Source organism: Tiliqua scincoides, chromosome 4 (genome assembly GCF_035046505.1).
Source record: "Tiliqua scincoides isolate rTilSci1 chromosome 4, rTilSci1.hap2, whole genome shotgun sequence".
NCBI classification, from domain to species: Eukaryota; Metazoa; Chordata; class Lepidosauria; order Squamata; family Scincidae; genus Tiliqua; species Tiliqua scincoides.
In genome coordinates this window covers 75,331,737-75,353,541 of record NC_089824.1, presented here as the reverse complement: position 1 = coordinate 75,353,541, position 21,805 = coordinate 75,331,737, and the positions used below count along the sequence as shown (strand labels likewise).

The 21,805-nt window shown below is 43.9% G+C and overlaps 1 protein-coding gene across 1 annotated transcript; it reads left to right on the top strand.

The window, feature by feature from the left end:
• The first annotated feature begins 13,372 nt into the window (after nt 1-13,372).
• RNF182 (ring finger protein 182) lies at nt 13,373-14,110 on the top strand. Its single transcript, XM_066626416.1, has one exon. It carries the CDS (start codon nt 13,373-13,375, stop codon nt 14,108-14,110), a length of 738 nt encoding a protein of 245 aa, XP_066482513.1.
• The last annotated feature ends 7,695 nt before the right edge of the window (nt 14,111-21,805 follow it).

The following is a 21,805-nucleotide window of genomic DNA, read 5'->3' as shown; positions in this document are numbered from 1 at the left end:
AGTCTCCGAGCAGAGATGGGAGAACTGGAATGTCTGGTGACAAGGGAAAACATTGACATAGTGGGCATAATGGAAACCTGGTGGAATGCGGAAAATCAGTGGGATACCGCAATCCCGGGCTATAAACTCTATAGGAGGGACAGGGAGGGGCAGGTTGGAGGTGGGATGGCCATTTATGTTAAGGAAGGGATAGAATCCAGCAAAGTAGAGATTGAAGGTGGGTCCGACTCCATTTAATCTCTATGGATTAAATTACCAGGCCTGAGGAGTGATGTAATACTGGGGGCGTACTATCATCCTCCAGACCAGAAACTGGAAGGGGACCTTGAAATGAGGAAACAGATCAGGGAGGTCACAAGGAGGGACAGGGTTGTAATCATGGGGGACTTCAATTATCCTCATATTGACTGGGTCAATTTGTGTTCTGGTCACAAAAAGGAGACAGGATTCTTTGACATGCTAAATGACTGTGCCTTGCAGCAGCTAGTCATGGAGCCCACCAAAGGACAGGTGACTCTGGATTTAATATTGTGCGGTACTCAGGACCTGGTTAGAGATGTCAATGTTACTCAGCCATTGGGGAACAGTGATCATGCTGCGATCCGTTTCAACATCCACATCGGGGAAAGAATCTCTCACAAAAACCCTTAACTTCCAACGAGCAAACTTCCCTCAGATGAGGAGGCTGGTTAGAAGGAGGTTGAAAGGGAAGGTAAAAAGAGTCCAATCTCTACAGAGAGCATGGAGGTTGCTCAAATCAACAGTAATAGAGGCCCAGTGGAAGTGTATACCGCAAAGGAAGAAGGGCTCGACTAAGTCCAGGAGGGTGCCCGCATGGCTAACCAGCCAAGTTAGAGAGGCCGTAAAGGGCAAGGAAGCTTCCTTCCATAAATGGAAGTCTTGCCCTAATGAGTAAAATAAAAAGGAACATAAACTTTGGCAAAAGAAATGTAAGAAGGTGATACGGGAGGCCAAGAGAGACTATGAGGAACACATGGCCAGCAGCATTAAGGGGAATAATAAAAGCTTCAAATATGTTAGAAGCAGGAAACCCGTCAGAGAAGCGGTTGGCTTTCTGGATGGTGAGGGAGGGAAAGGGGAAATAAAAGGAGCCTTAGAGATGGCAGAGAAATTGAATGAGTTCTTTGCATCTGTCTTCACGGCAGAAGACCTCAGACAGATACCGCTGCCCGAACGGCCCCTCCTGACCAAGGAATTAAGTCAGATAGAGGTTAAAAGAGAAGATGTTTCAGACCTCATTGATAAATTAAAGATCAATAAGTCAATGGGCCCTGATGACATCTACCCAAGAGTTATTAAGGAACTAAAGAATGAAGTTGCTGATCTCTTGACTAAAATATGCAACTTGTCCCTCAAAACAGCTGCAGTGCCAGAGGATTGGAGGATAGCAAATGTCACGCCGATCTTTAAAAAGGGAAAGAGGGGGGACCCCAGGCTATAGGCCGGTCAACCTAACATCTATACCAGGTAAGATGGTGGAATGCCTCATCAAAGATAGAATCACAAAACACATAGATGAACAGGCCTTGCTGAGGGAGAATCAGCATGGCTTCTGTAAGGGTAAGTCTTGGCTCACCAACCTTATAGAATTCTTTGAAAAGGTCAACAGGCATGTGGATAAGGGAGAACCCATGAATATTATATATTTGGACTCTCAGAAGGCGTTCGACACGGCCCCTCACCAAAGGCTACTGAGAAAACTCCATAGTCAGGGAATTAGAGGGCAGGTCCTCTCCTGGGTTGAGACCTGATTGAAGACCAGGAAACAGAGAGTGGGTGTCAATGGGCAATTTTCACAATGGAGAGAAGTGAAAAGCGGTATGCCCCAAGGATCTGTCCTGGGACCGATGCTTTTCAACCTCTTCATAAATGACTTGGAGACAGGGATGAGCAGTGAGGTGGCTAAGTTTGCAGAATGACTCCAAACTTTTCTGAGTGGTGAAGACCAGAAGTGATTGTGAGGAGCTCCAGAAGGATCTCTCCAAACTGGCAGAATGGGCAGCAAAATGGAAGATGCGTTTCAGTGTCAGTAAGTGTAAAGTCATGCACATTGGGGCAAAAAATCAAAACTTCACATACAGGCTCATGGGTTCTGAGCTGTTTGTGACAGACCAGGAGAGGATCTTGGGGTGGCCGTGGACAGCTCCATGAAAGTGTTGAACCAATGTGCAGCAGCAGTAAAGAAGGCCAATTCTATGCTTGGGATCATTAGAAAAGGTATTGAGAACAAAACAGCTAATATTATAATGCTGTTGTACAAATCGATGGTAAGGCCACACCTGGAGTATTGTGTCCAGTTCTGGTCGCCACATCTCAAAAAGGATATAGTAGAAATGGAAAAGGTGCAAAAGAGAGCAACTATTGAGAGCAAAAGATTGCTGGGCTGGGGGACCTTCCTTATGAGGAAAGGCTACGGCGTTTGGGCCTCTTCAGCCTAGAAAAGAGACGCCTGAGGGGGGACATGATTGAGACATACGAAATTATGCATGGGAAAGTTAAAGTGGATATTGAGATGTTCTTTACCCTCTCATACAACACTAGAACCAGGGGACATCCACTAAAATTGAGTGTTGGGACAGTTAGGACAGGCAAAAGAAAATATTTCTTGATTTGGCGTGTGGTTGGTCTGTGGAACTCCTTGCCACAGGATGTAGTGACGGCATCTGGCCTGGATGCCTTTAAAAGGGGATTGGACAAGTTTCTGGAGGAAAAATCCATTACGGGTTACAAGCCGTACACATACACATGATGTGTATGTGCAACCTCCTGATTTTAGAAATGGGCTATGTCAGATGCAAGGGAGGGCACCAGGATGCAGGTCTCTTGTTACCAGGTGTGCTCCCTGGGGCATTTGGTGCGGCCACTGTGAGATACAGGCAAGTGGACTAGATGGGCCTATGGCCTGATCCAGTGGGGCTGTTCTTATGTTCCTATCTTGAAAGAAACTGGCATCAAGCCATTTCCTAAATATAAGATGAATTGTCTTCACTACTTTTGGATATATCCCTCTTGTTTTTGCCATGGATTGGCATAGCTCTTTTTTTTCCATAGGAGGGCCAGGGTGAAGGGAGAGAGTCCGCTGTACAGCTAGGGAGGAGCTAGGCCTTAGTCAGCCTTACATGACAGCTGTCAACTGGACTGTAGATGCTATATACCCAGCTCTTTTCTAGATAACCTAAGACCAGATGAGAATCCTCAGCAAGGCATGGCCAAGCCTTCATTCCTTCTTGGAATGTGGTAGGGCATCTGCATTACATTATCTTTCTATGAGTATCAAACACCAAAATATAGAATTATAGGTGGACCCGCATTATTCACAAGAGTTTAGTTCCTGGAACCCTCACAAATACCAAATTTAGTGTGAAACAAAGTCACACAAAATTCAGGGTCCACCAAGCAACTGTTACCCTGCACATGCCCGATCTCATCTGATCTCAGAAGCTAAGCAGGTTCAGGCCTGGTTAGTACTTGGATGGGAGACCCCCTGGGAATACTGGGTGCTGTAGGCTTATACCATAGTCTTTCGAGACTGAAGGTTGCCAACCAACCAACCCAACCAAGCTCCAAACACGACCAGAGCTTTTCTCCAGTTGCGTCTGGAGCTGTTCAGAAATCCGTGGAGGCCGCATGCAGCCACAGAGGCCTCAAAATGGCCTCTGGAGGTCCTAGAAGGGCACTTCCAGGGCTAAAACTGGAACAGAGGCCCTTCTAGGACCTTGGGAGGCCTTTCTGAAGCCCATGGATGTTGTACGCAGCCTCTAAGGGGCTCAGAAAGGCCCCCAAAAGCCTCAGAGGCACAGCTCCAGTCACCTCCAGAGGGCTTAGGTGGGGCCAAGTCTGGCTCCAAGCAGGTCCTAGGGACCTATGTAGAGCCAGATTCACAGATAGAAATTCTGCAAATAAACAGGCTCCACCTGGTCTATCTTCTTCCTGTGTTTTGAGCTCTTCAGTCATTCCTCTTATGTAATTCTCACTTTCTGTCTCAGGTAGCATTCATTTTCTGCCTCTAGGCTGCTTCTGCTTAAGCATTAAAGTACTGTATAAATAATACCTAGAAGTAAACACATTTGCCCCAATCCAGCAAGACAGATTGCTATAAGCGGACTTACATATGTATTGTGATGTGGCATGAATGTTCCCTCAGCATGACTGTCTTGCCACAGGCTCCTAGCCTGTCCACTCTGTCAAGCTGTGTATCCAATCAACCTCAGAAACAGAGGGGAGATGTAGCAAGCACCAAAGTCCTGTTTGTACTGCTCTGGTGCACCACGACACACAGTTTGGGAACCACCAGGTCTATGCAGAAGTAAGTCCTATTTTATTAAATGGGGCTTACTCTCAGGAAAGTGTGGTTAGGATTGCAGCCTATGTGCACATTCTGTGCCCTTGTTGAGATTCACATGGGGAAGCTGCTGCCGATGCCCAACCCAAGTTTCACTATGGAGTACAAATACCTCTGCTCTAAGGCCTCCTCTCCTGACCTAAAGCATGAAAATCTTTTAAAACATTGCATTTAAAAAGAATTCCCTTATTGGCAAGTTGTGAAACCTTCATTCTTTGTTCTCATTCTATAAACTTCATTCCTCTTCATGAGTCATCCTTTTATATAAATGGTATACAAAGTAACTTACACTGACAAGAATTCTCTGGAAATACTTGGTTGACTCACAAAAGCTCTTTTGGCAAATTTAGCAAATACTATTATTTGCCACCAAAAGTGCTTGCTTTTACAGCTTATTCTGACTCTGGTCTCATCTTCTCATGCAAAAAGCTCTTCAGTATGCAGTGGTATCAATATCCCAGGAAAACTGAAAAGTTGTCACTTTCAAGGCCAGGAGAGAACTATCCTGGTCCTGATGTGCTGGGATTTCAGAAGCTTCTTGTTCAGAGTGGTGTCTGTTCTAATAAGGGCTCCACAATCTACAGTGCCACACAAGTGAAGCATTGAGTTGTGTGTGCAGGATTCAGGATCTTGAAAATCTCAGACTTCCCTCAAAAGCAAGAAAGAATGTTTCTAACAGTTAAGACTACAAATTTTGTGAAAAGTCTGGGAAATGCTAGTGAAACCTGAGAATTTGGGACCAAGAGAAGGGGCCATAGATTAGCGATACATCATGTGCTTTGCAATTAGTTCCCATGTTCAGCCCCTGGTATCTCTAGGTAAGGCTGGAAAAGACCCCCATTTGGAATAACTATTTGTACCACTGATCTGACTTGATCAAAGGCAGCTTCCTGTATTCAGGTGTGCGCCCCTTAGCAACCTACCAGCTTACACTGGGACCACATATATGTGGAACATATGTGTGGTCATGTGGTCGTTGGGTTCGCACACCCCCACCCTCCGAGCCTCCGGAGAGTTGTCTGAGCCTCCCAGGTGCAGCGCACTTCTGAGCACTACCTCTGCAAGGCTCAGGCTGAGGGAAATTGCGTCTCTCGTGTGATTTCCAGGTTCCTCTGTGAAACTGGAAGTTGTGCTAGAAATGCGATTTCCCTCAGTCTGAGCCTTTCAGAGGCAGTGCTCACACGTGCACTGCCTCTGGGAGGCTCAGACAACCCTCCAGAGGGCAGGGGAGGGGAGGGGAGCAGAGCATCCCCTTCTCTGTGGAGGGACTGGATTACATCAAGCACCACTTGACAACAGGGATCATGGTCCCAATCCCCGTTGTTATGTGGCACACAACTGTATGTTCAAAGGGCTGACCTTGATTTTCCTTGTCAGATTGTGGGGGCCCAATCCTATCCAATTTTCCAGAGCTAGTGCAGCTGTGCCAATGGGGCGTTGCACTGCATCCTGTGGTGGGGAGGCATTCACAGAGGCCTCTTTAAGGTATGGGAACATGTGTTCCCTTGCCGTGGGGCTGCACTGCGGCTGCACCAGTGCCGGAAAATTGGATGGGATTTGGCCCCAAGCTGTATATCCCTTTCTTCTCCCAGAAGTAGCCTAGAAGGAGAAAAAGAAATGAGCCAAAATATTATCTTAAAATGTATAACCCATTAATCAAGTAGTTAATGAATAGCAAATGGATATACATTTGTTTAATTTTCACAATGCACGAACTCCAGAATTCAACTTTTCTTGGCACAGAATGTCAGTTGCCTTGGCACAATTTCTTTAACAGACACAACTCTGATTATAATTTCAAATGTCTTGACACACAAAGGATGTTAACCTGACAAGATGTCAGGAGTGGAGTATTTAAGACAGTAGTTTGTGCCCTGAATAAATTAGCAAAATTAGGCTGCAAAGTACCCAGCACATGATTTAAAGAAGACAAATTCCTGGATGGTAAAAATATTAGTGGTTAGTAACTTAATAGTTCTGGTGGTACATCTTCTTGCTAAGAATTTTACTGGCCATTATAGCACCATATAATGGTAGCTATTGACAGCTGCTAATTACTTGGCTAGTGTTCTGTTTTGTTACGTGCTTCACTGAAGCAATTCAGTTTTGTCAAGCTGTCAGGATACAAAGTACAGTGAGCATTAACTGATCCAGGACAGTTAGGCTGCAATCCCAACCCCCATTCTTGGGGAGATCGGAGCTGCTTCAAGCCGCTCTGCTCTCCTCGGACTTGTGCCACCTCAAGATGCAGCAAAAGTCCAAGGAGACCCATAGGGGAAAGGGCACCTTTCCCAGAGGAAAGGGGAAAAGTTTCCCCTTGCCTCTGGCTGAGCCGCTTTTGGTCTCTATCCTGTGCTGGGTACAGCCCAAGTCTCCTGGCTTGCCTGTTCCAGCGCAGGATAGGATTGTACTCTTTATTTCATACAAACACCGACTTTTAGAAATGACTTATGTTAATACAATAATTTTCAACTTCAACCTTTTAAAAAAAAATTATACTGGGCTTAGTAGTGACCTGACCATGGGAATGTGACATGTAATCTATTTTTTAACAGGAAAAATAAGCATAAAAGAAACTTGCTTCCCCCTTGCCTTTGAGTGTGAAACTCTAGTGGCTTCCTTTATACTATAAGATCTACAGACACATCGAAGCAGATAAAGTGTGCTTGAAAGTCACCACATCTTTGATCATTGTTATTACTTCAATACCTGGATCTTCCACAGTCGTGACTAACTTTCATCTTCCATGTAACTGAAATCATTTTTATATGTTACTGTAAAAGGGAATCTTTCACATTCTCCAGTTGTGATGAAGAAGAAAATATTAACAGTGGACTTTACTTCTAGTAATGAGTGATAGCTTTTGTTTAGTAAATTGTAAATTATATGACATTAAGAGAAACGGGCCCTTTCAAGATAATAAAAAATATGGTAACTTTTTTATGTGTAAAATTTATTTTAATCAATGTAAGTCTGCAATTGTATGCATATTTTCCTGGGAGTAAGCTGCACTGAACACAGTGGAACTTACTTCTAAGTAAACATGCATAGGATTGCTAGGTGAAGCAATCCCATCCAATTCTATTCACAAGAATGTCCGTGTACTTAATATTGCTTAATGGGTGTGTTGATAAGGGAGTCTGAACTTTCCTGGTGGGGAAAACAATTATATCACTGGCTGTATTACCCACTCCTCCATCTGTGGATCATCAGTGGGTTCCTCTAGGACTGGGATCTGCAACCTGTGTTTTTAGAGCCGCATGCGGCTCTTTCAGCCATCTGCTCTGGCTCCTGCAGGCTGGGATTTAAAAGGGCAGGACAGGCAGCTGCTGCTCTGGCTCCTGCAGGCTGGGATTTAAAGGGGCAGGATGGGCAGCTGCTGCTCTGGCTCCTGCAGGCTGGGATTTAAAGGGGCAGGAGATTGTTTTGTGCTGTGGGGGAGGGAAAGGGGGGCTTGGCCACTCCTGCCTGGGAAGATGGTGTGCTGGGGCTTCGCCTGCTCCCGTAATGCGCTGTGCGCCCTCTACGTCCTGTATATGGTGAGTGTTGCTGACAGCAGCCAGGCACCCCTCCTGGCTTCCTGCCACCCTGAGTGTGGCTGGCAAGGGGTGGAGGCGCCAGGCGGGTGGGCTTCCAGTAGGAGGTCGGTGGGGGGCGCAGAGGCAGGAGGGGGAGCCCAGGCAGGGCTGCCTGGGTGGGGGGAGGCAGGGGCAGCTCCCAGGAGAGGGCAGAAGGCGCCTGCAGTCCCCTTGTAGGCATCTCCTGTGCACACAGCTGTGGGGTGGGGCTTGGCACAGTGAGGCAATGGGGATGATCTCACTGTCTTGTAGGGCAATAGGTGAGGCAGAGCAGTGGGAGAGGGGGGAGTGTTGACTTTACAAGGGTGGGTGGGTGGGGAAGAGGGAGGCTGTGGACGGGCTGCCTGTGTAACTCCATCTTTACCTTGCTTTTCTGGGGTGCCATGGGGAGCAGGAAGGCAGAGATGGGGCTGTGGGAGCCTTAGAAAGGGGTGCTCTTTCAGGAGCAAGAAAGATGGGGGTTGACCTGGGGAAAATGAAGAGTGCTAAATTCAAGGGTGCCGTCTTAGCATGCACCGCCCCAGTGTGTGCCCAGGGTGACCAGAGGTCCTCTTTTTCCAGGACATGTCCTATTTTTTAGCCCCATATCCTGGAAAAGAACTTAAATGTCCTGCTTTTCCCTGAGAGCAAGCAACGCATCCCCTCTTGTAATTAATAAATTATATGTAATACAGTTTTAAATTCAATAATAAGTAATTTTAAATTAGGCACATGAGATCAATAATACAATATATAATAAATATATAATCTATATGTTGATCAATATATGATCAATATATAATCAATATAGATGAGTGTTTTTAGCTTTTATTTTGTGGTCCTACATTTTTCTTCAATATCCTACATTTTGGGGTGACTTGTCTTTTATTGTTATGACATCTGGTCACCCTGTGTGTGCCTCAGAGTGCCGTCTCAGGGCCCAATCCTATCCAGTTTTCCAGTGTCGGTGCAGCCATTCTAATGGGGCATGCACTGCATCTTGTAGTGGGGAGTCAGTCACAGAGGCCTCCACAAGGTATGGGAACATTTGTTTCCTTAAGTCTGGGCTGCATCAGTGCTGGAAAGTTAGATAGGATTGGGCCCTCAGTCAAGATATATCTATCTTGACAATAAGTATATTGTCTGGTTAGCACAGGAAGGGGAGCTTGCAGCAGATCATAAAGGTAAAAAAAACTATATATGCAGTGTTATCTGCATTTTAGATGTCAAAAGGGTTTTGTGGCTCCTGAGATTTTCTTTTCTCCGGAAAACGGGTCCAAATGGCTGTTTGAATGTTTAAGGTTGCCGACCCCTGCTCTAGGATAAGCCCTATCCATCTCAATGGTGGAATATTTCAATAACTCTGGCTACATCAGAGGTTCCAAAATTGAGGCATTGTGATGCCCTAGCCAGCGAACCTCTGTCACTGCCCCCTTAAGGGCACATGGAGTGCGGTCCAGAGAGGGAAGTCAAGCAGGAGGGAAGCGGGAGGCGTTCCGGGGCAGGGATTGGGGGAAGGCATGGTGGGGGAGGGGAGAGGTAGGAGGGGAAGGACCAAGGGAGAGAGTGGAGGAGCGCAGGAGGGGAAGGACCCAAGGGAGAGGGGTGGGAAGGGGGAGGGACCTTCTGGTCCAACAAGGGACTCCCTGCACTGGGATTTAGCCAGTGCAATCAAGTAGTTCCATTGCAGGGCTACTTTTCTTACACGGGGGAAGGAGACAAATGTCCCCTTCCCTCAAGGAGGCACCGGAAGCCACCTGCAGCTGCCCAAATGACCATAGGATGCAGCTGCAGCCATTTGAGCGCTGCTGCAGCCTTGGGCGCCAGACGGCTCAGGATTGGGCTATAAGTCCCATTGAGTTCAATCAGACATACTTCTGAGTAGACATGATTAGGATTGTGTTGTTGGTTACCCAACAATGGGTGTTTATGATGTAGCAATAAAACACAACACTTACATTAGACACATTGTTGTTGCTGGGGCTGCGGTCAGCTGTCTTCCCTGTGCCTTATATTTTAGATCTTCTTTTGAAAGAATTTAAAACAAAAGCACAAAAGCTTACTTTTCTGCCAGTAAGAATAAGTTGATCATATAAAGAATGTAGTAAGACTTTCCCCCCTTTCTTATGAACCAAAAGCAAACCGTTATACTATGTCCTGTAAGTCTAATACAGTGTGACACATTTGATTAAAATTGACATGGAAATGTCGAAAGCTGTCCAAAGCCAGCAGAAAATGTGGCATGAAACAGGTTGAGTAACCACTAGCTGCAGGAAAACCAGAATGTGTCTATACAAACACCAGGACAAGTAGAGAGATTTAAATTTTAATAAGCCACCGAACATAAGCTAGAGAAATCCTGTGTGGTGTTCACTTCTGAATGAGACAGCATCTGGAGTCTTTTGAATACAAATACAGCTGTTTTCTGAGTTCGTGCTGGTATTTCACTGATCCTAAGAAAGCAACTATTGACTCAGATAGCCGGAGAGGCTTAAAGAACATCTGTACAATTTCAAAAAGACTTAAGATACCCTTGGTGAGAAATGAGCTTTATAAAACATTACATACCCTTACTTGTTTAAGATTGTATAATTTTAATCTAAGTTGTCCTTTGTGAGACAGCCAGTAAAGTATTAGGAAATATGTTGATAAACAGAACAAACCTATCAGGCTCAAATGCTGGCAGAGTGGGAGAGGCAGATTGAGTCTGGTGCAGGTCCAAGCAGACCCAGCACCATGGAGGCTTACCCCTGGGTAAGGGAAAAAATGTTGCCCTACCCAGAGGAGACCTCTGTGGCTCCTTTCTCCTCGCAGAATGCAGCAGTAGCCATTTTGTCATCATGGTGTCAGCAGGGAAGGAAAGATAGGACTGGGTTGAAAGCTGATGTTGCTAAGATATAGCATGAAAATTCTGTAACATCAACTATCAGTCTTTAACATCTCAAATGAAAGGTGTAGTGTTTCCATTTAGTGTTTACACAGTATTCTTTTGCATACAGATATTGTTCTGGTCAATTCCAAATGTGGAAATCAAGATCCAAGTTGCAATACACGCATTCCTTTCAGGAGGTGGCCTACCAAGCCATACAGCTTTTGATGTTCCAGCATACATTGCTGCTCCTATCCCTTTTTTCTCTATCACTTTTCGGTGGTTTCCAGTTGAAAGCAGAGGTAGCAAATCCCAAAGAAGTCTGATAGAAATATTTTAGCAGTCAAAAGTTTTGAGTGGTGCACTGTTGCTCACAAGGCCCTAAAAATGTAACCATCTGCCACCTTTAACAGTGACCTCTGGTGAGTATAACACCTGACCTGGCTTTCAGATAAAGCAATTCCTTCTGCACCTATTCTGTAGGGGCACTGCTGTTTCAACACATCACAATGTGCTAAAGAGGTCCTTTTGGCTCACTTTTAGCAGTACATTGGATGGAAAATCTAGTTCTCTACTGTCCCATTGTCTCTGCCTGCCTTTATGAGGGGGAGAGGGATATTCTAAATCCTTCCGAGTCAATTTTGTTATGAAAAGAGTACAAAACTTTTCCCTCTCACTAATCCAGTTGGGGGGATGGTGGAAAATGCCACTTTATTATGCAGGTAAGAACATAGTAGAACCACCATCTTCTATGTAAGATGCTTTCCCCCCCCCACCCATTTTTTTCTACCCTAGTGTGCTTTGTTTCATAGCCAAACAGCAGGAATTCTTTTCTCTTTGGAAAGGAGTTTTCCTCTATCTTTTTTAAAGCTTGCAGTCAAAATTTTTGCTATCTAGTTAGTTAGCTGATTAAACAGACCTCGGTTTGCTGGTTCTGTATGTGCCAAAACAAACTAAAATTGAACTAAATTTGATGTAGATTAATTTGTAAAGATTAATGGAAAACTTTGCACTATATAAAATGAGTAATAACATAGTGCCCTGTAGACAGATTGCTTCAGATGTCAAACGGAGAATGATCTATGCTTCTTTTTGTGCTTTTCATGTTTTGCAGTTCATTTTGGTAGAAGCATGCAAATATTGTACTTCATTCCCTTTTGGCTGCCAGGAAAGGAGACAAAATATAATTTGTGAGGAAGCATGTTGAAAGGCATCTGTCTTGTCTGTGAAGCAACATCCATAAAATCCTGAAAAGCAGATGGGTCTAATGAACAGAGCATAAGAAAACATGAATGTTAAATCTGGGACATATCCACATCAGCATGTTGTATTGCTTTTTCATTTCCATTGTTTCCCCATTTTATCCCAGTATTATTAACAGTGTGTCTCCCACAAATGCATATTTATTCGTCTTGGGATTGCAGGGATAACATATGTTTACTTATAAATAACAGAGAATTTGTGCAATTGTAGCTATGTACCTCTGCACACTCAAACTAATTACTTTTGACTTCTTCTGCATTATGGGGGTGGGACCATGAGATGCCCCCTTAGCCTTAAGTAACCAGTTTTGTTTGAGGTTGAAAATAGCTCTGCAGCCCTTCTCCCCAAAAATATTGTCAGTATTTTTGTGGTAAAGGCAGATTCCTGAAAACCAATCCTTAAAACATAACAAAGCTACAATTATGAAGGAAGAGGGCAGAGTAATGGCTAGGATAAGGGACATTGTTAGACATTCTGTATTCAATTTTATCCACTTGACTTTAATCATTTTCCAGTTTTTATCCACGTGCTCTCCTTTTTCGCTATTTTATCCAACCTTCCATGATGGTCATCAACATTCTGTTTATTTTTGTTATATTTCTGTTTATTTATATTTTGCATGCATTTGCATGTGTTATATAGTTTGTTATTTACGTTTTTCGCCAGCCGAAATAAATTTGCAAGCTAAAAACAAGGCTCTGCTTTGACATTCATCCATTTTTTACTTTCTTCCATGCTCTGGTTGCTAACCAGATGAATGTACAAGGTTTTGCTGTGTAGGCACATATACAATGTGTGCAATGTTTATGTGTGTGTGCATGGGCATGTATGTATTAAACCCCTTGCTCTTTCCACCAGTGCAGGCCTTGGTTAGGACTGGGCCATTGCTCTGCCAAGAAGCTAACTGGTTACCTTGGGCCAGGTAACCTTATTACTCCTCTTTCTTGTTGTGAACCTAAAAGGGGAAAAACCCTGGTAGCCTGCCTTGAAAAAAATAATAAAAAACTATACATATGTTGAATGAGACTAGCCTCACAGGTATTGAACATAATTGTAAATAAGGACTTGACCTGAATTCATTTGTCTTTTTGCCCCCTCTTTGTAGAAACTCCATATTGAATCTTCCACATGGATACATGAAAGATACTGAAGGACAAAGCAGATAATGATGTAGAGAAGTTGAAAATGAGTGAAGACCATTGGTGCTTTCGTCCCAACTGATATATGAGATGTGATAACCAGAAACGAAATCTAAAACCTTGGTTAAAAAGACCAGTCTTTGGTTGACATCAGCAGAAGTCTAAAGCGCATTAGAAAGAAATGACCAGCCTATTGCCAGAGGATACAGTGGAGTCCCAGGGCTCAGATGAGCTTGAATGTAAAATCTGTTACAACCGCTATAACCTGAGACAGAGAAAACCTAAAGTACTGGAGTGCTGCCACAGAGTATGTGCCAAATGCCTTTGCAAGATCATAGACTTTGGCGACTCTCCACAAGGAGTTATAGTTTGCCCATTCTGTAGGTTTGAGACATGCCTGCCTGATGATGAGGTCAATAGTCTTCCTGATGACAACAACATCCTCATAAATTTGGCTTATGGAGGAAAGGGCAAGAAGTGCCTACCGGATAATCCTACAGAACTCTTGCTGACTCCGAAAAGATTGGCCTCTCTTGTTAGCCCTTCTCATACTTCCTCCAACTGTCTGGTTATAACCATAATGGAAGTGCAGCGAGAGAGCCCTCCAGCCCTGAACTCAACACCTGTTGTGGAATTCTATAGACCCACAAGCTTTGACTCTGTTGCATCTGTGCCCCAAAACTGGACAGTGTGGAACTGTACATCCTTGCTCTTCCAGACTTCAATTCGAATCCTAGTTTGGTTGCTAGGTTTGCTATATTTTAGTTCCTTGCCTTTAGGGATCTACTTACTGGTATCAAAGAAAGTCACCCTTGGGGTAGTCTTTGTCAGCCTTGTTCCCTCAAGTCTTGTTATTCTCATGGTTTATGGCTTTTGCCAATGTATATGCCACGAGTTTCTGGATTGTATGTCTTCTTAGCAGCAGTTGCAATGAAATAAGCAATTAAATATGTGAAATTGCCATAGATGTAGCATAGTTAACCTAAATGTCTCTTTTCTATTCTTATTTATTACATTTATCCATCAAAGGAATGCTGACCACAATTTTGTGGCCCATTTATTATTTTTTTAAGAATAATTTAATGTTTTGTTTTCTAGTATTCTGTCTTATTCTACTTATAAATTTTTTTAAAAAAGATAAAGCAATAGAAGAGGATGAAGCAAGAACAATTGCCTAACTAGGTGCCTGATCTTACATTGCTGTAGCTTACTAATTTATATAGCAGTACAAAAAGCTTACTAATTCACACAGCAGTACAAAATGAGGTTAACCAGAACCATGTCAGATGCAATGCATATATACTCTTCTAAACTGTCTCTTATTTCTAATGCTGGGGAAAATTGCTCTGGGATATAATCACTGAGAAACTTTTGCTGCATAAGCTCCACTGAAATTGTGGAGGAACAGAGATCTAATAGTGCAATTGGACATAAGCTGGGGTTCCACATGTTTCCCGGTGGATTTTGCACCAAGAAATGCACAATCTTGTGCAATCTTTTAAAATGCACAAAGAAAAGAGGTGCTAGCATCACAGTGCGATTCTTTGGTAGGCCCATAAATGGGAAGAAATGACTGTGGGAACTGGGTGATCATTTTTAACATTCAAGCTAATTAAATAATAATACTTAGCATTTATATAGCATTGACTTTCTGGGTGTGCAGAGCTTGCTATAATCCTTAGAACATCCCTATAAAGCAAATAAGTATTACTATTCCCACTTTGCTGCTGGGAAGTTCAGGCTGAGTTGGTTTCTCAAGGCCAGCTGGTGAATTCATGGCAAAGGTGAGATTCAAACTGGGAGAACCTTGTCTCACAGCCCAGTCTCTTAGCCACGATGCCACTCAGGAATCAGCTATCCAGAGTGTGCTCCACAACACTGAAGGGATGTGTGTTTGCCTGCTCTTCTTCTCTTCAAATGTGTGTATATCTACTTCATTAAAGCATTACAGAACCTTTCCTGTGATAGAGAGATCAGCATGCAGAAACTGCTTCTGCATGAGGCAACTTCTGCTTGAGGAGCAGCTATTTTCATTGTACAAGTCAGGCTGTACCAAAAGGCGGCCTAATGGTATAGTTTCTTGTGCACATAGTTTGCACAAGGACTTGTGGATCCATGCACATTTTTTTTTCTTCCACTCCTGGCAGTTGAGTGGATTGCAGCCTTTGTATTGTAGAATGTCTAGCTAAGCTGAAAACAAAGAATAAGCATAAAAGAGTTGTTATAAAGTGCTTCAGAGGTTTTAAACCGTTTTTCTCCAGAAAATATATTGGGAGAGGACTTATGGACATATTTTTATGGGGCTATACAAACATTACTGATTATAGAACAAAGTTTATGGTTCAAATTTCACCCAGGGAAAAGGTGACTCAAAAGAGAATAATTCTGTATCACTAAAACAATTCAAGACTTTGGTTTTAATTCTGTAGTACAGGAGCAAACTTTTCACATCCCAGAAGAACAATTATTAAAATTGTGTGACAATACATAGGCAGCCCAATCCTAACAAGCACTGGTGCAGCGGGGCCCCAAGTCTTCTGCTGTTTCATCAGGAGCAGGCTGTATCTCTCCTCAAGATACTCTAATGCTCCAGTCTGCTCTTACCCTGAATAATGCCCCAGCCTTCCCAATGGGGCTACTCAGATCTCCGCCACCCATTTAGCTGTCAGAAGTCCAAGTAGCTCCATGTAAGTCTACCAGGCCTAGAAGAGATGCTACTGCAGAAGAGGCATTCACTGATCCTGCCCCCCTCCTGGGCCCAATCCGCCCCACCTTCTACTAGCACAGGGGCCGGTGAGCCAGCTGAAGACACAGTATGAAGACACAGTATGAACTGAGCTCAGAGTTAAACTGTATATTGACATTTGCTCCAATTTATTGACATTCTAAATAAATGAAATATTATTAATGTTTATAACTCTTTAAGGACTTTATAACAAGCATATAATGTTGGGAATCACATGCAATGTGTCATGAAGCAAGAAGACACTCGTGCATAAAAAAACATGTTGCATACTACCAGAAAATAATACAATATATGCCATTTTTTCCCCACAAAATCCCTTATAGTAGTATACATTTACTGAAATCATCATTTTTTACACAAACACACACACACACAGAGTCAGAGAGAGAGATTATTGGCATAACATAATCTGTACAAAAGCTATATACTTCGAGTTTCCATTTATTTCAGTGGAAGAATTTGGGAGATAGTATGAGCTTACCCTTCCATTGAAACCAGTGGATCTTAAAAGGGTTTCACTTTTATTTCAAGGGCTTTCCCCTGCATTTGTGATATTAAGCACCCAACATTCTGAAGAAATGTAAGTTTTGTTCAGTACTCATAACATGCATTTAAAATGTCATATTTTTAGTTTGATATATCACCATCACTTTCAAGTGCTTGTGATAAAATGTGTGTAGTCAGATGAACTGCCATGCCCAGTACCAGTAAACCACAAATTGTATCTAATTCATAACTCAAACGGTCAGATGTGAAAATGTCCACCCAAGAAAAAATGTTTTATAGTGTCTGTAATGTTTGTCGAATTTGTTTTTGTGTGCGCGCACATATATGTTACAAGGATTTATATATTTGTAGGGAATTTGCATTCAATTTGTCCAAGTTGTACTATGTCCTAATAAACATGTTCTTGATGAAGGATGTAGGTAATGTGTGACATTCCTGAAAATACCTGTGCTTTATACTTGTGTTCATAGCTGGTTTGTCTGTGTTTAACCTGTGCTGGATATGGCACCATATTTTATGTGTTTTTAAATGTGTCTGAAAACCAATTCATTTGTTATAGTTTCCACTCCAAAAGATAACACTAATAATACTTTCAGTACTTGAAGTGCACTATAGCAGTATTTCAGGGCCAGACTTAACAAAACGCCTATCGTGTGATTTGTGCCTTGGAGCTACTGCACAAGGCTCCTTTTCCAAATGGAGCATACGGGGCTTTAACCCTTTACACTTCCAGTATATGGGGTGAATGAGATGCCACAGCACAATAATAATAATAATAATAATTAATAATAATAATACAGGTATTTATATACCGCCTTTCTTGGTTGTCAGATTTCTCCTCAGACTTTATTCAAGGCGGTTTACATGGGCAGGCTGTTCTAAATCCCCGTAGGGATTTTTACAATCGAAGAAAGGTTCTGTCTTTCAAGAACCACAACATTTCAGATGGATCTGGTATCACATTCTGGCCTCCGGTTTCCTCCCACCCAAGCTGACAAGCAGCTCCTTCATCTCTCACATGGAGGGCAGCCAAGACGCTTCTTCGCTCATACCAAAGAGCAGGTGGAATAACTCAGCTCAGCTTGTCAGCTGCTTCAAGGTCTCGCCATTCACGGTGCCGGTGGCCTCAAACTGGCGACCTTCAGATGTTATCTTCAGGCAAATGGAGGCTCTACCCTCTAGACCAGACCTCCTGCCCAATCGTAGGCATGTCTACTCAGAAGTAAGTCCCTTGTGTTAAATGGCACTTACTCCCAGGAACATGTGTATAGGAGTTAGCCTTTCCCTATCCCATGATGAGCCTGATCCTAATTGAGACCTCTGTAGCTGCAACTTGTTCTGGGAGAAAAGTTCTCATTGGCATAGAGTGGTTTTTTTTGCTTGTCAGATAGCAACTGTATGGTGAGAATGTGAACCTGCGGACTTTACTAACAAAGCCAGAGATAGGAGAAAGAATCCTATAAGGACTTTAAATACGAATGAATGTTTGGGGGGGGGGGAGAACTCGGAATCCTTGATGCATTCTATAGTTTTAAACATGAAAGGTCCTAATCATGTCCAGCTTTCCACTGCATCCTGCAGTGGGGGGGAGCAGTCAGGGAGGCCTCCTCAAGATAAGGAAACATCTGTTGCCTTACCTTGGAGCTGCATTGGAACTGGAAAGTTGGATAGTATTGGGCCCTAAGTTGCCCATGACATCATGATGTTACCACAGCAACATTGTTACAATGCCAACATAACAACATACTCTATGAAAGTATTCCAGCCAGAGCTTGCCAGAACAAGTTTTAGGATAAGGGGAAAAAAATTCATGTTTTGCATTCCATAACTGCAACTTTCTGTAATGTATTACATGTGGAAAACTACAACTAGAAAGCAAACATCAGAGATGATGCTTTTATTTTACTTTCATCTCCTCAAGCAATTCCTCTTCCTGCATGACCAAAAGAGTGGATTTCTATCATTTCACTTGTGCACCCCTTCATCTAAGTTTACATACACAAGAAATCGGTGTGAGTTTTGGGTGCTGTGAGGGGCATTGGGCTTCCTTATAATATGGCACGCATACCTCCCTCCAAATGCAGCACTGATCTAGGCAAGCTTTCAGCGACAGCATTTTGAGAGTTACCTGGCATGCTTATCCTGTTAAACTTCTGTGCAGTGCCTTGTTATAGGCCAATTTTCTTTTTTCCATTTGAAACACTACTCTAGTAAGTAGCTCCATGAGTATCACAGGGGCCATCCAATTGGTACTTTTGCACAGCTGGCTGGGAAGGGGGAGAAGGAGGCAGCCTTGTCATTTTCACAAGAGCAAGCCAATCAGCACGCTACAGAGATGGCTTTTGCTGGAAACAGACACGGCTGCTCCTGAACTTGATTATCTAAGGAAGGTTGTACATCTGAAGGACCAAAGGCAGCTCCACAGTTGGACTCATCACTTAAATTATGTATATGCATACACACCATTTTTCCATATCCTCATTTCTGTACAACTGTGATTATACCATAACACTGCAGCCTAATCACAGAGTCTTTATATGCCTTTGTGGACCTTGAACCAAAGAGTCTGACAGCCAGATCCATACACCTTACGCTCTGCATCACTGTGTCCACTTGCAAGAAGAAGAAGAACCTGTGTTTGGACTCAAATCATTTCAGATGGCTGGAGAGTGCTTCACCAGCTACTAGCTCAGCAAAGGTCCTGTGAAGTAAGGGGCCAATGAAGTGTCACCTGAACTTATAAAGCCTCTGGCCCAGCTGCCTTCAGAGATTTCCTCTACTTACTTCGCAACTGCTGAATTTCCTGGTTTACCATTCCAATTATTGGCCAGCACATTGGTGTGCCAAGCTCATGTATCTGTCTTGCTTCATCTCCCAGCCCACCAGCCCTTCAGTCTGTTTATGATGAAATCCCATCTCAACAAACTGGTTCAAGTTTATTGGAGAGGTGGGTGGATGGAAATTCTATGCAAGGTCATTCCTTTATTTAAAAAAAATCAATAGCTGAGCAGGCAATTCTGTGACAGGGAGCTGCATGAGCTTGGGACAACAAGGGAAGATTTATTCCAAGTTATTGATGGGCAAAACTGAAATGCAATGAAATGTGACAAGAGTGTTGATCTGGACATAACCTAAAGTCAAACTAAATGACCATCTGGGTCTCTCCTTATTTTATGGTCCTGTAATCTAAAGACTGTACTATACAAAAGAGAATGCTGTCTAGGCAAGTACAGAAAATGGTGCTCATTTATCTAGAAGTTCCAAAAATAAAAGGGAAACACAGATGAGGGGTGGCCCATCCATAAAGGTGAGTGACATGGTCAGTTCCGATTGCAGCCAGATTGGCAGGGCTGCTTACCTCCACCCAACCAGTCACCTCCTCCCATTCCTTGGACTGAAAAAGGGAGATGGCATGAAAGAGGAAGTGTGGAAGAGAACAGAGTAGTACTTCCCAAACTCCTACATGGGAGTTGGGAGCAGTGTAAGTTGTTGGAGGGGAGGAGGAAGGTAGCAACATTATCCCCAGGATTGCGCTGCTGCTAGGGATATAGGTTTTCTACTTACTTCAGCCAGTGGTGCAGTCCTGGGAGGGCCCAGAAGTGCAGAGAGCCCTTTGCAGGGCTCCGCATGCCTGCAAAACTGAAAAAAAAACTGGCACTTACAGTTTCATCATGAAAACCGGAAGTGCCCTTTTTAAAAAACAGTTTTGCAGGCAAAACTGGAGGGCTCACCACACCCCCCAAGAACGCAGCACTGGCTGAACGTAAGTAGAAAACCCCCCTCCTGTCCCTGGCAGCAGCGTGATCCTGGGGAACATGTTGCTGCCTTCCCTCCTCACCGCTCCTTTAAGGAGCATTGGCCTCTGATTCCCAGGCTGGTGGGTCACAATCCACCAGTTTGGGAACCATTGGAATAGTGTGTTAAATTAGGCCCCCTCCAGTGCTCTACTAGTCCACCAATCTCCTCTCTTACACATGCCTACTTCACCCCCTTTTCCCAATCCAGGGGGTGGGAGGAGCAGAGGCTGGCACACCACCAGAAGAGGGCCGCATTTGACATATTGTCTCAGGTTCCAGAGATGGGACATCCCTGGGGGTGGCTACAGCTCAGTTAAGTATATGAATAACCAGCATATCCTGAATCAGAATGATGGTCCACCTAACCCAGCAATAACTGACAGAAGCTCTCAACAAACTGACCTGGCAGACTTTCCAGGCTTACCATGAAATATTTAAAGAAGAGCTTGTGCCTGAATGCTTTTGCCTAGTCTTGTGTTCAATACAATAACTCTGCTGTACAAGCTTTGGTTTTGCTCTGATACAGCAAAGATATATACTATGTCTCTGTGCTGCAGCTGCTTCACTGCTTATGACTGGAACTGTGGACTTTGGAGATAGTGGAGACATTTTCACTGATGCTTCCAGGAGACCTAGGGCTCAATCCTGATGGGCCTATAGCGGCCCAGTGCTGGCGTGCAGTGTAAGGCACTAATGTGACACCTACTGCTGGGCCAGCACCAGCACTGGCTCCGCACGAGCCTGTGCAGGGGCAAACACTGCTCAGAGCTCCAGGCGAGCGCTGGGCGGTAGAATGGTAAGTCGGGGTAGGGGGAAAGCAGGGGGAAGGTGGGGAAGGGAGAGGAGCATCCGATAAGGAAACCAGATTTCTTGACGTGCTAAATGACTGTGGCTTAGAGCAGCTAGTCACGGAGCCCACCAGAGGGCAGGTGACTCTGGATTTAATATTGTGCGGTACGCAGGACCTGGTTAGAGATGTAACTGTTACTGAGCCATTGGGGAACAGTGATCATGCTGCGATCCATTTTGACATGCACGTTGGGGGAAGAATACCAGGCAAATCTCTAACAAAAACCCTTGACTTCCGACGGGTGGACTTCCCTCAAATGAGGAGGCTGGATAGAAGGAGGTTGAAAGGGAGGGTAAAAAGAGTCCAATCTCTCCAGAGTGCATGGAGGCTGCTTAAAACAACAGTAATAGAGGCCCAGCAGAGGTGTATACCGCAAAGAAATAAGGGTTCCACTAAATCCAGGAGGGTGCCCGCATGGCTAACCAGCCAAGTTAGAGAGGCTGTGAAGGGCAAGGAAGCTTCCTTCCATAAATGGAAGTCTTGCCCTAATGAGTAAAATAAAAAGGACTTTGGCAAAAACTTTGGCAAAAGAAATGTAAGAAGGTGATACGGGAGGCCAAGCGAGACTATGAGGAACGCATGGCCAGCAACATTAAGGGGAATAATAAAAGCTTCTTCAAATATGTTAGAAGCAGGAAACCCGCCAGAGAAGCGGTTGGCCCTTTGGATGGTGAGGGAGGGAAAGCGGAGATAAAAGGAGACTTAGAGATGGCA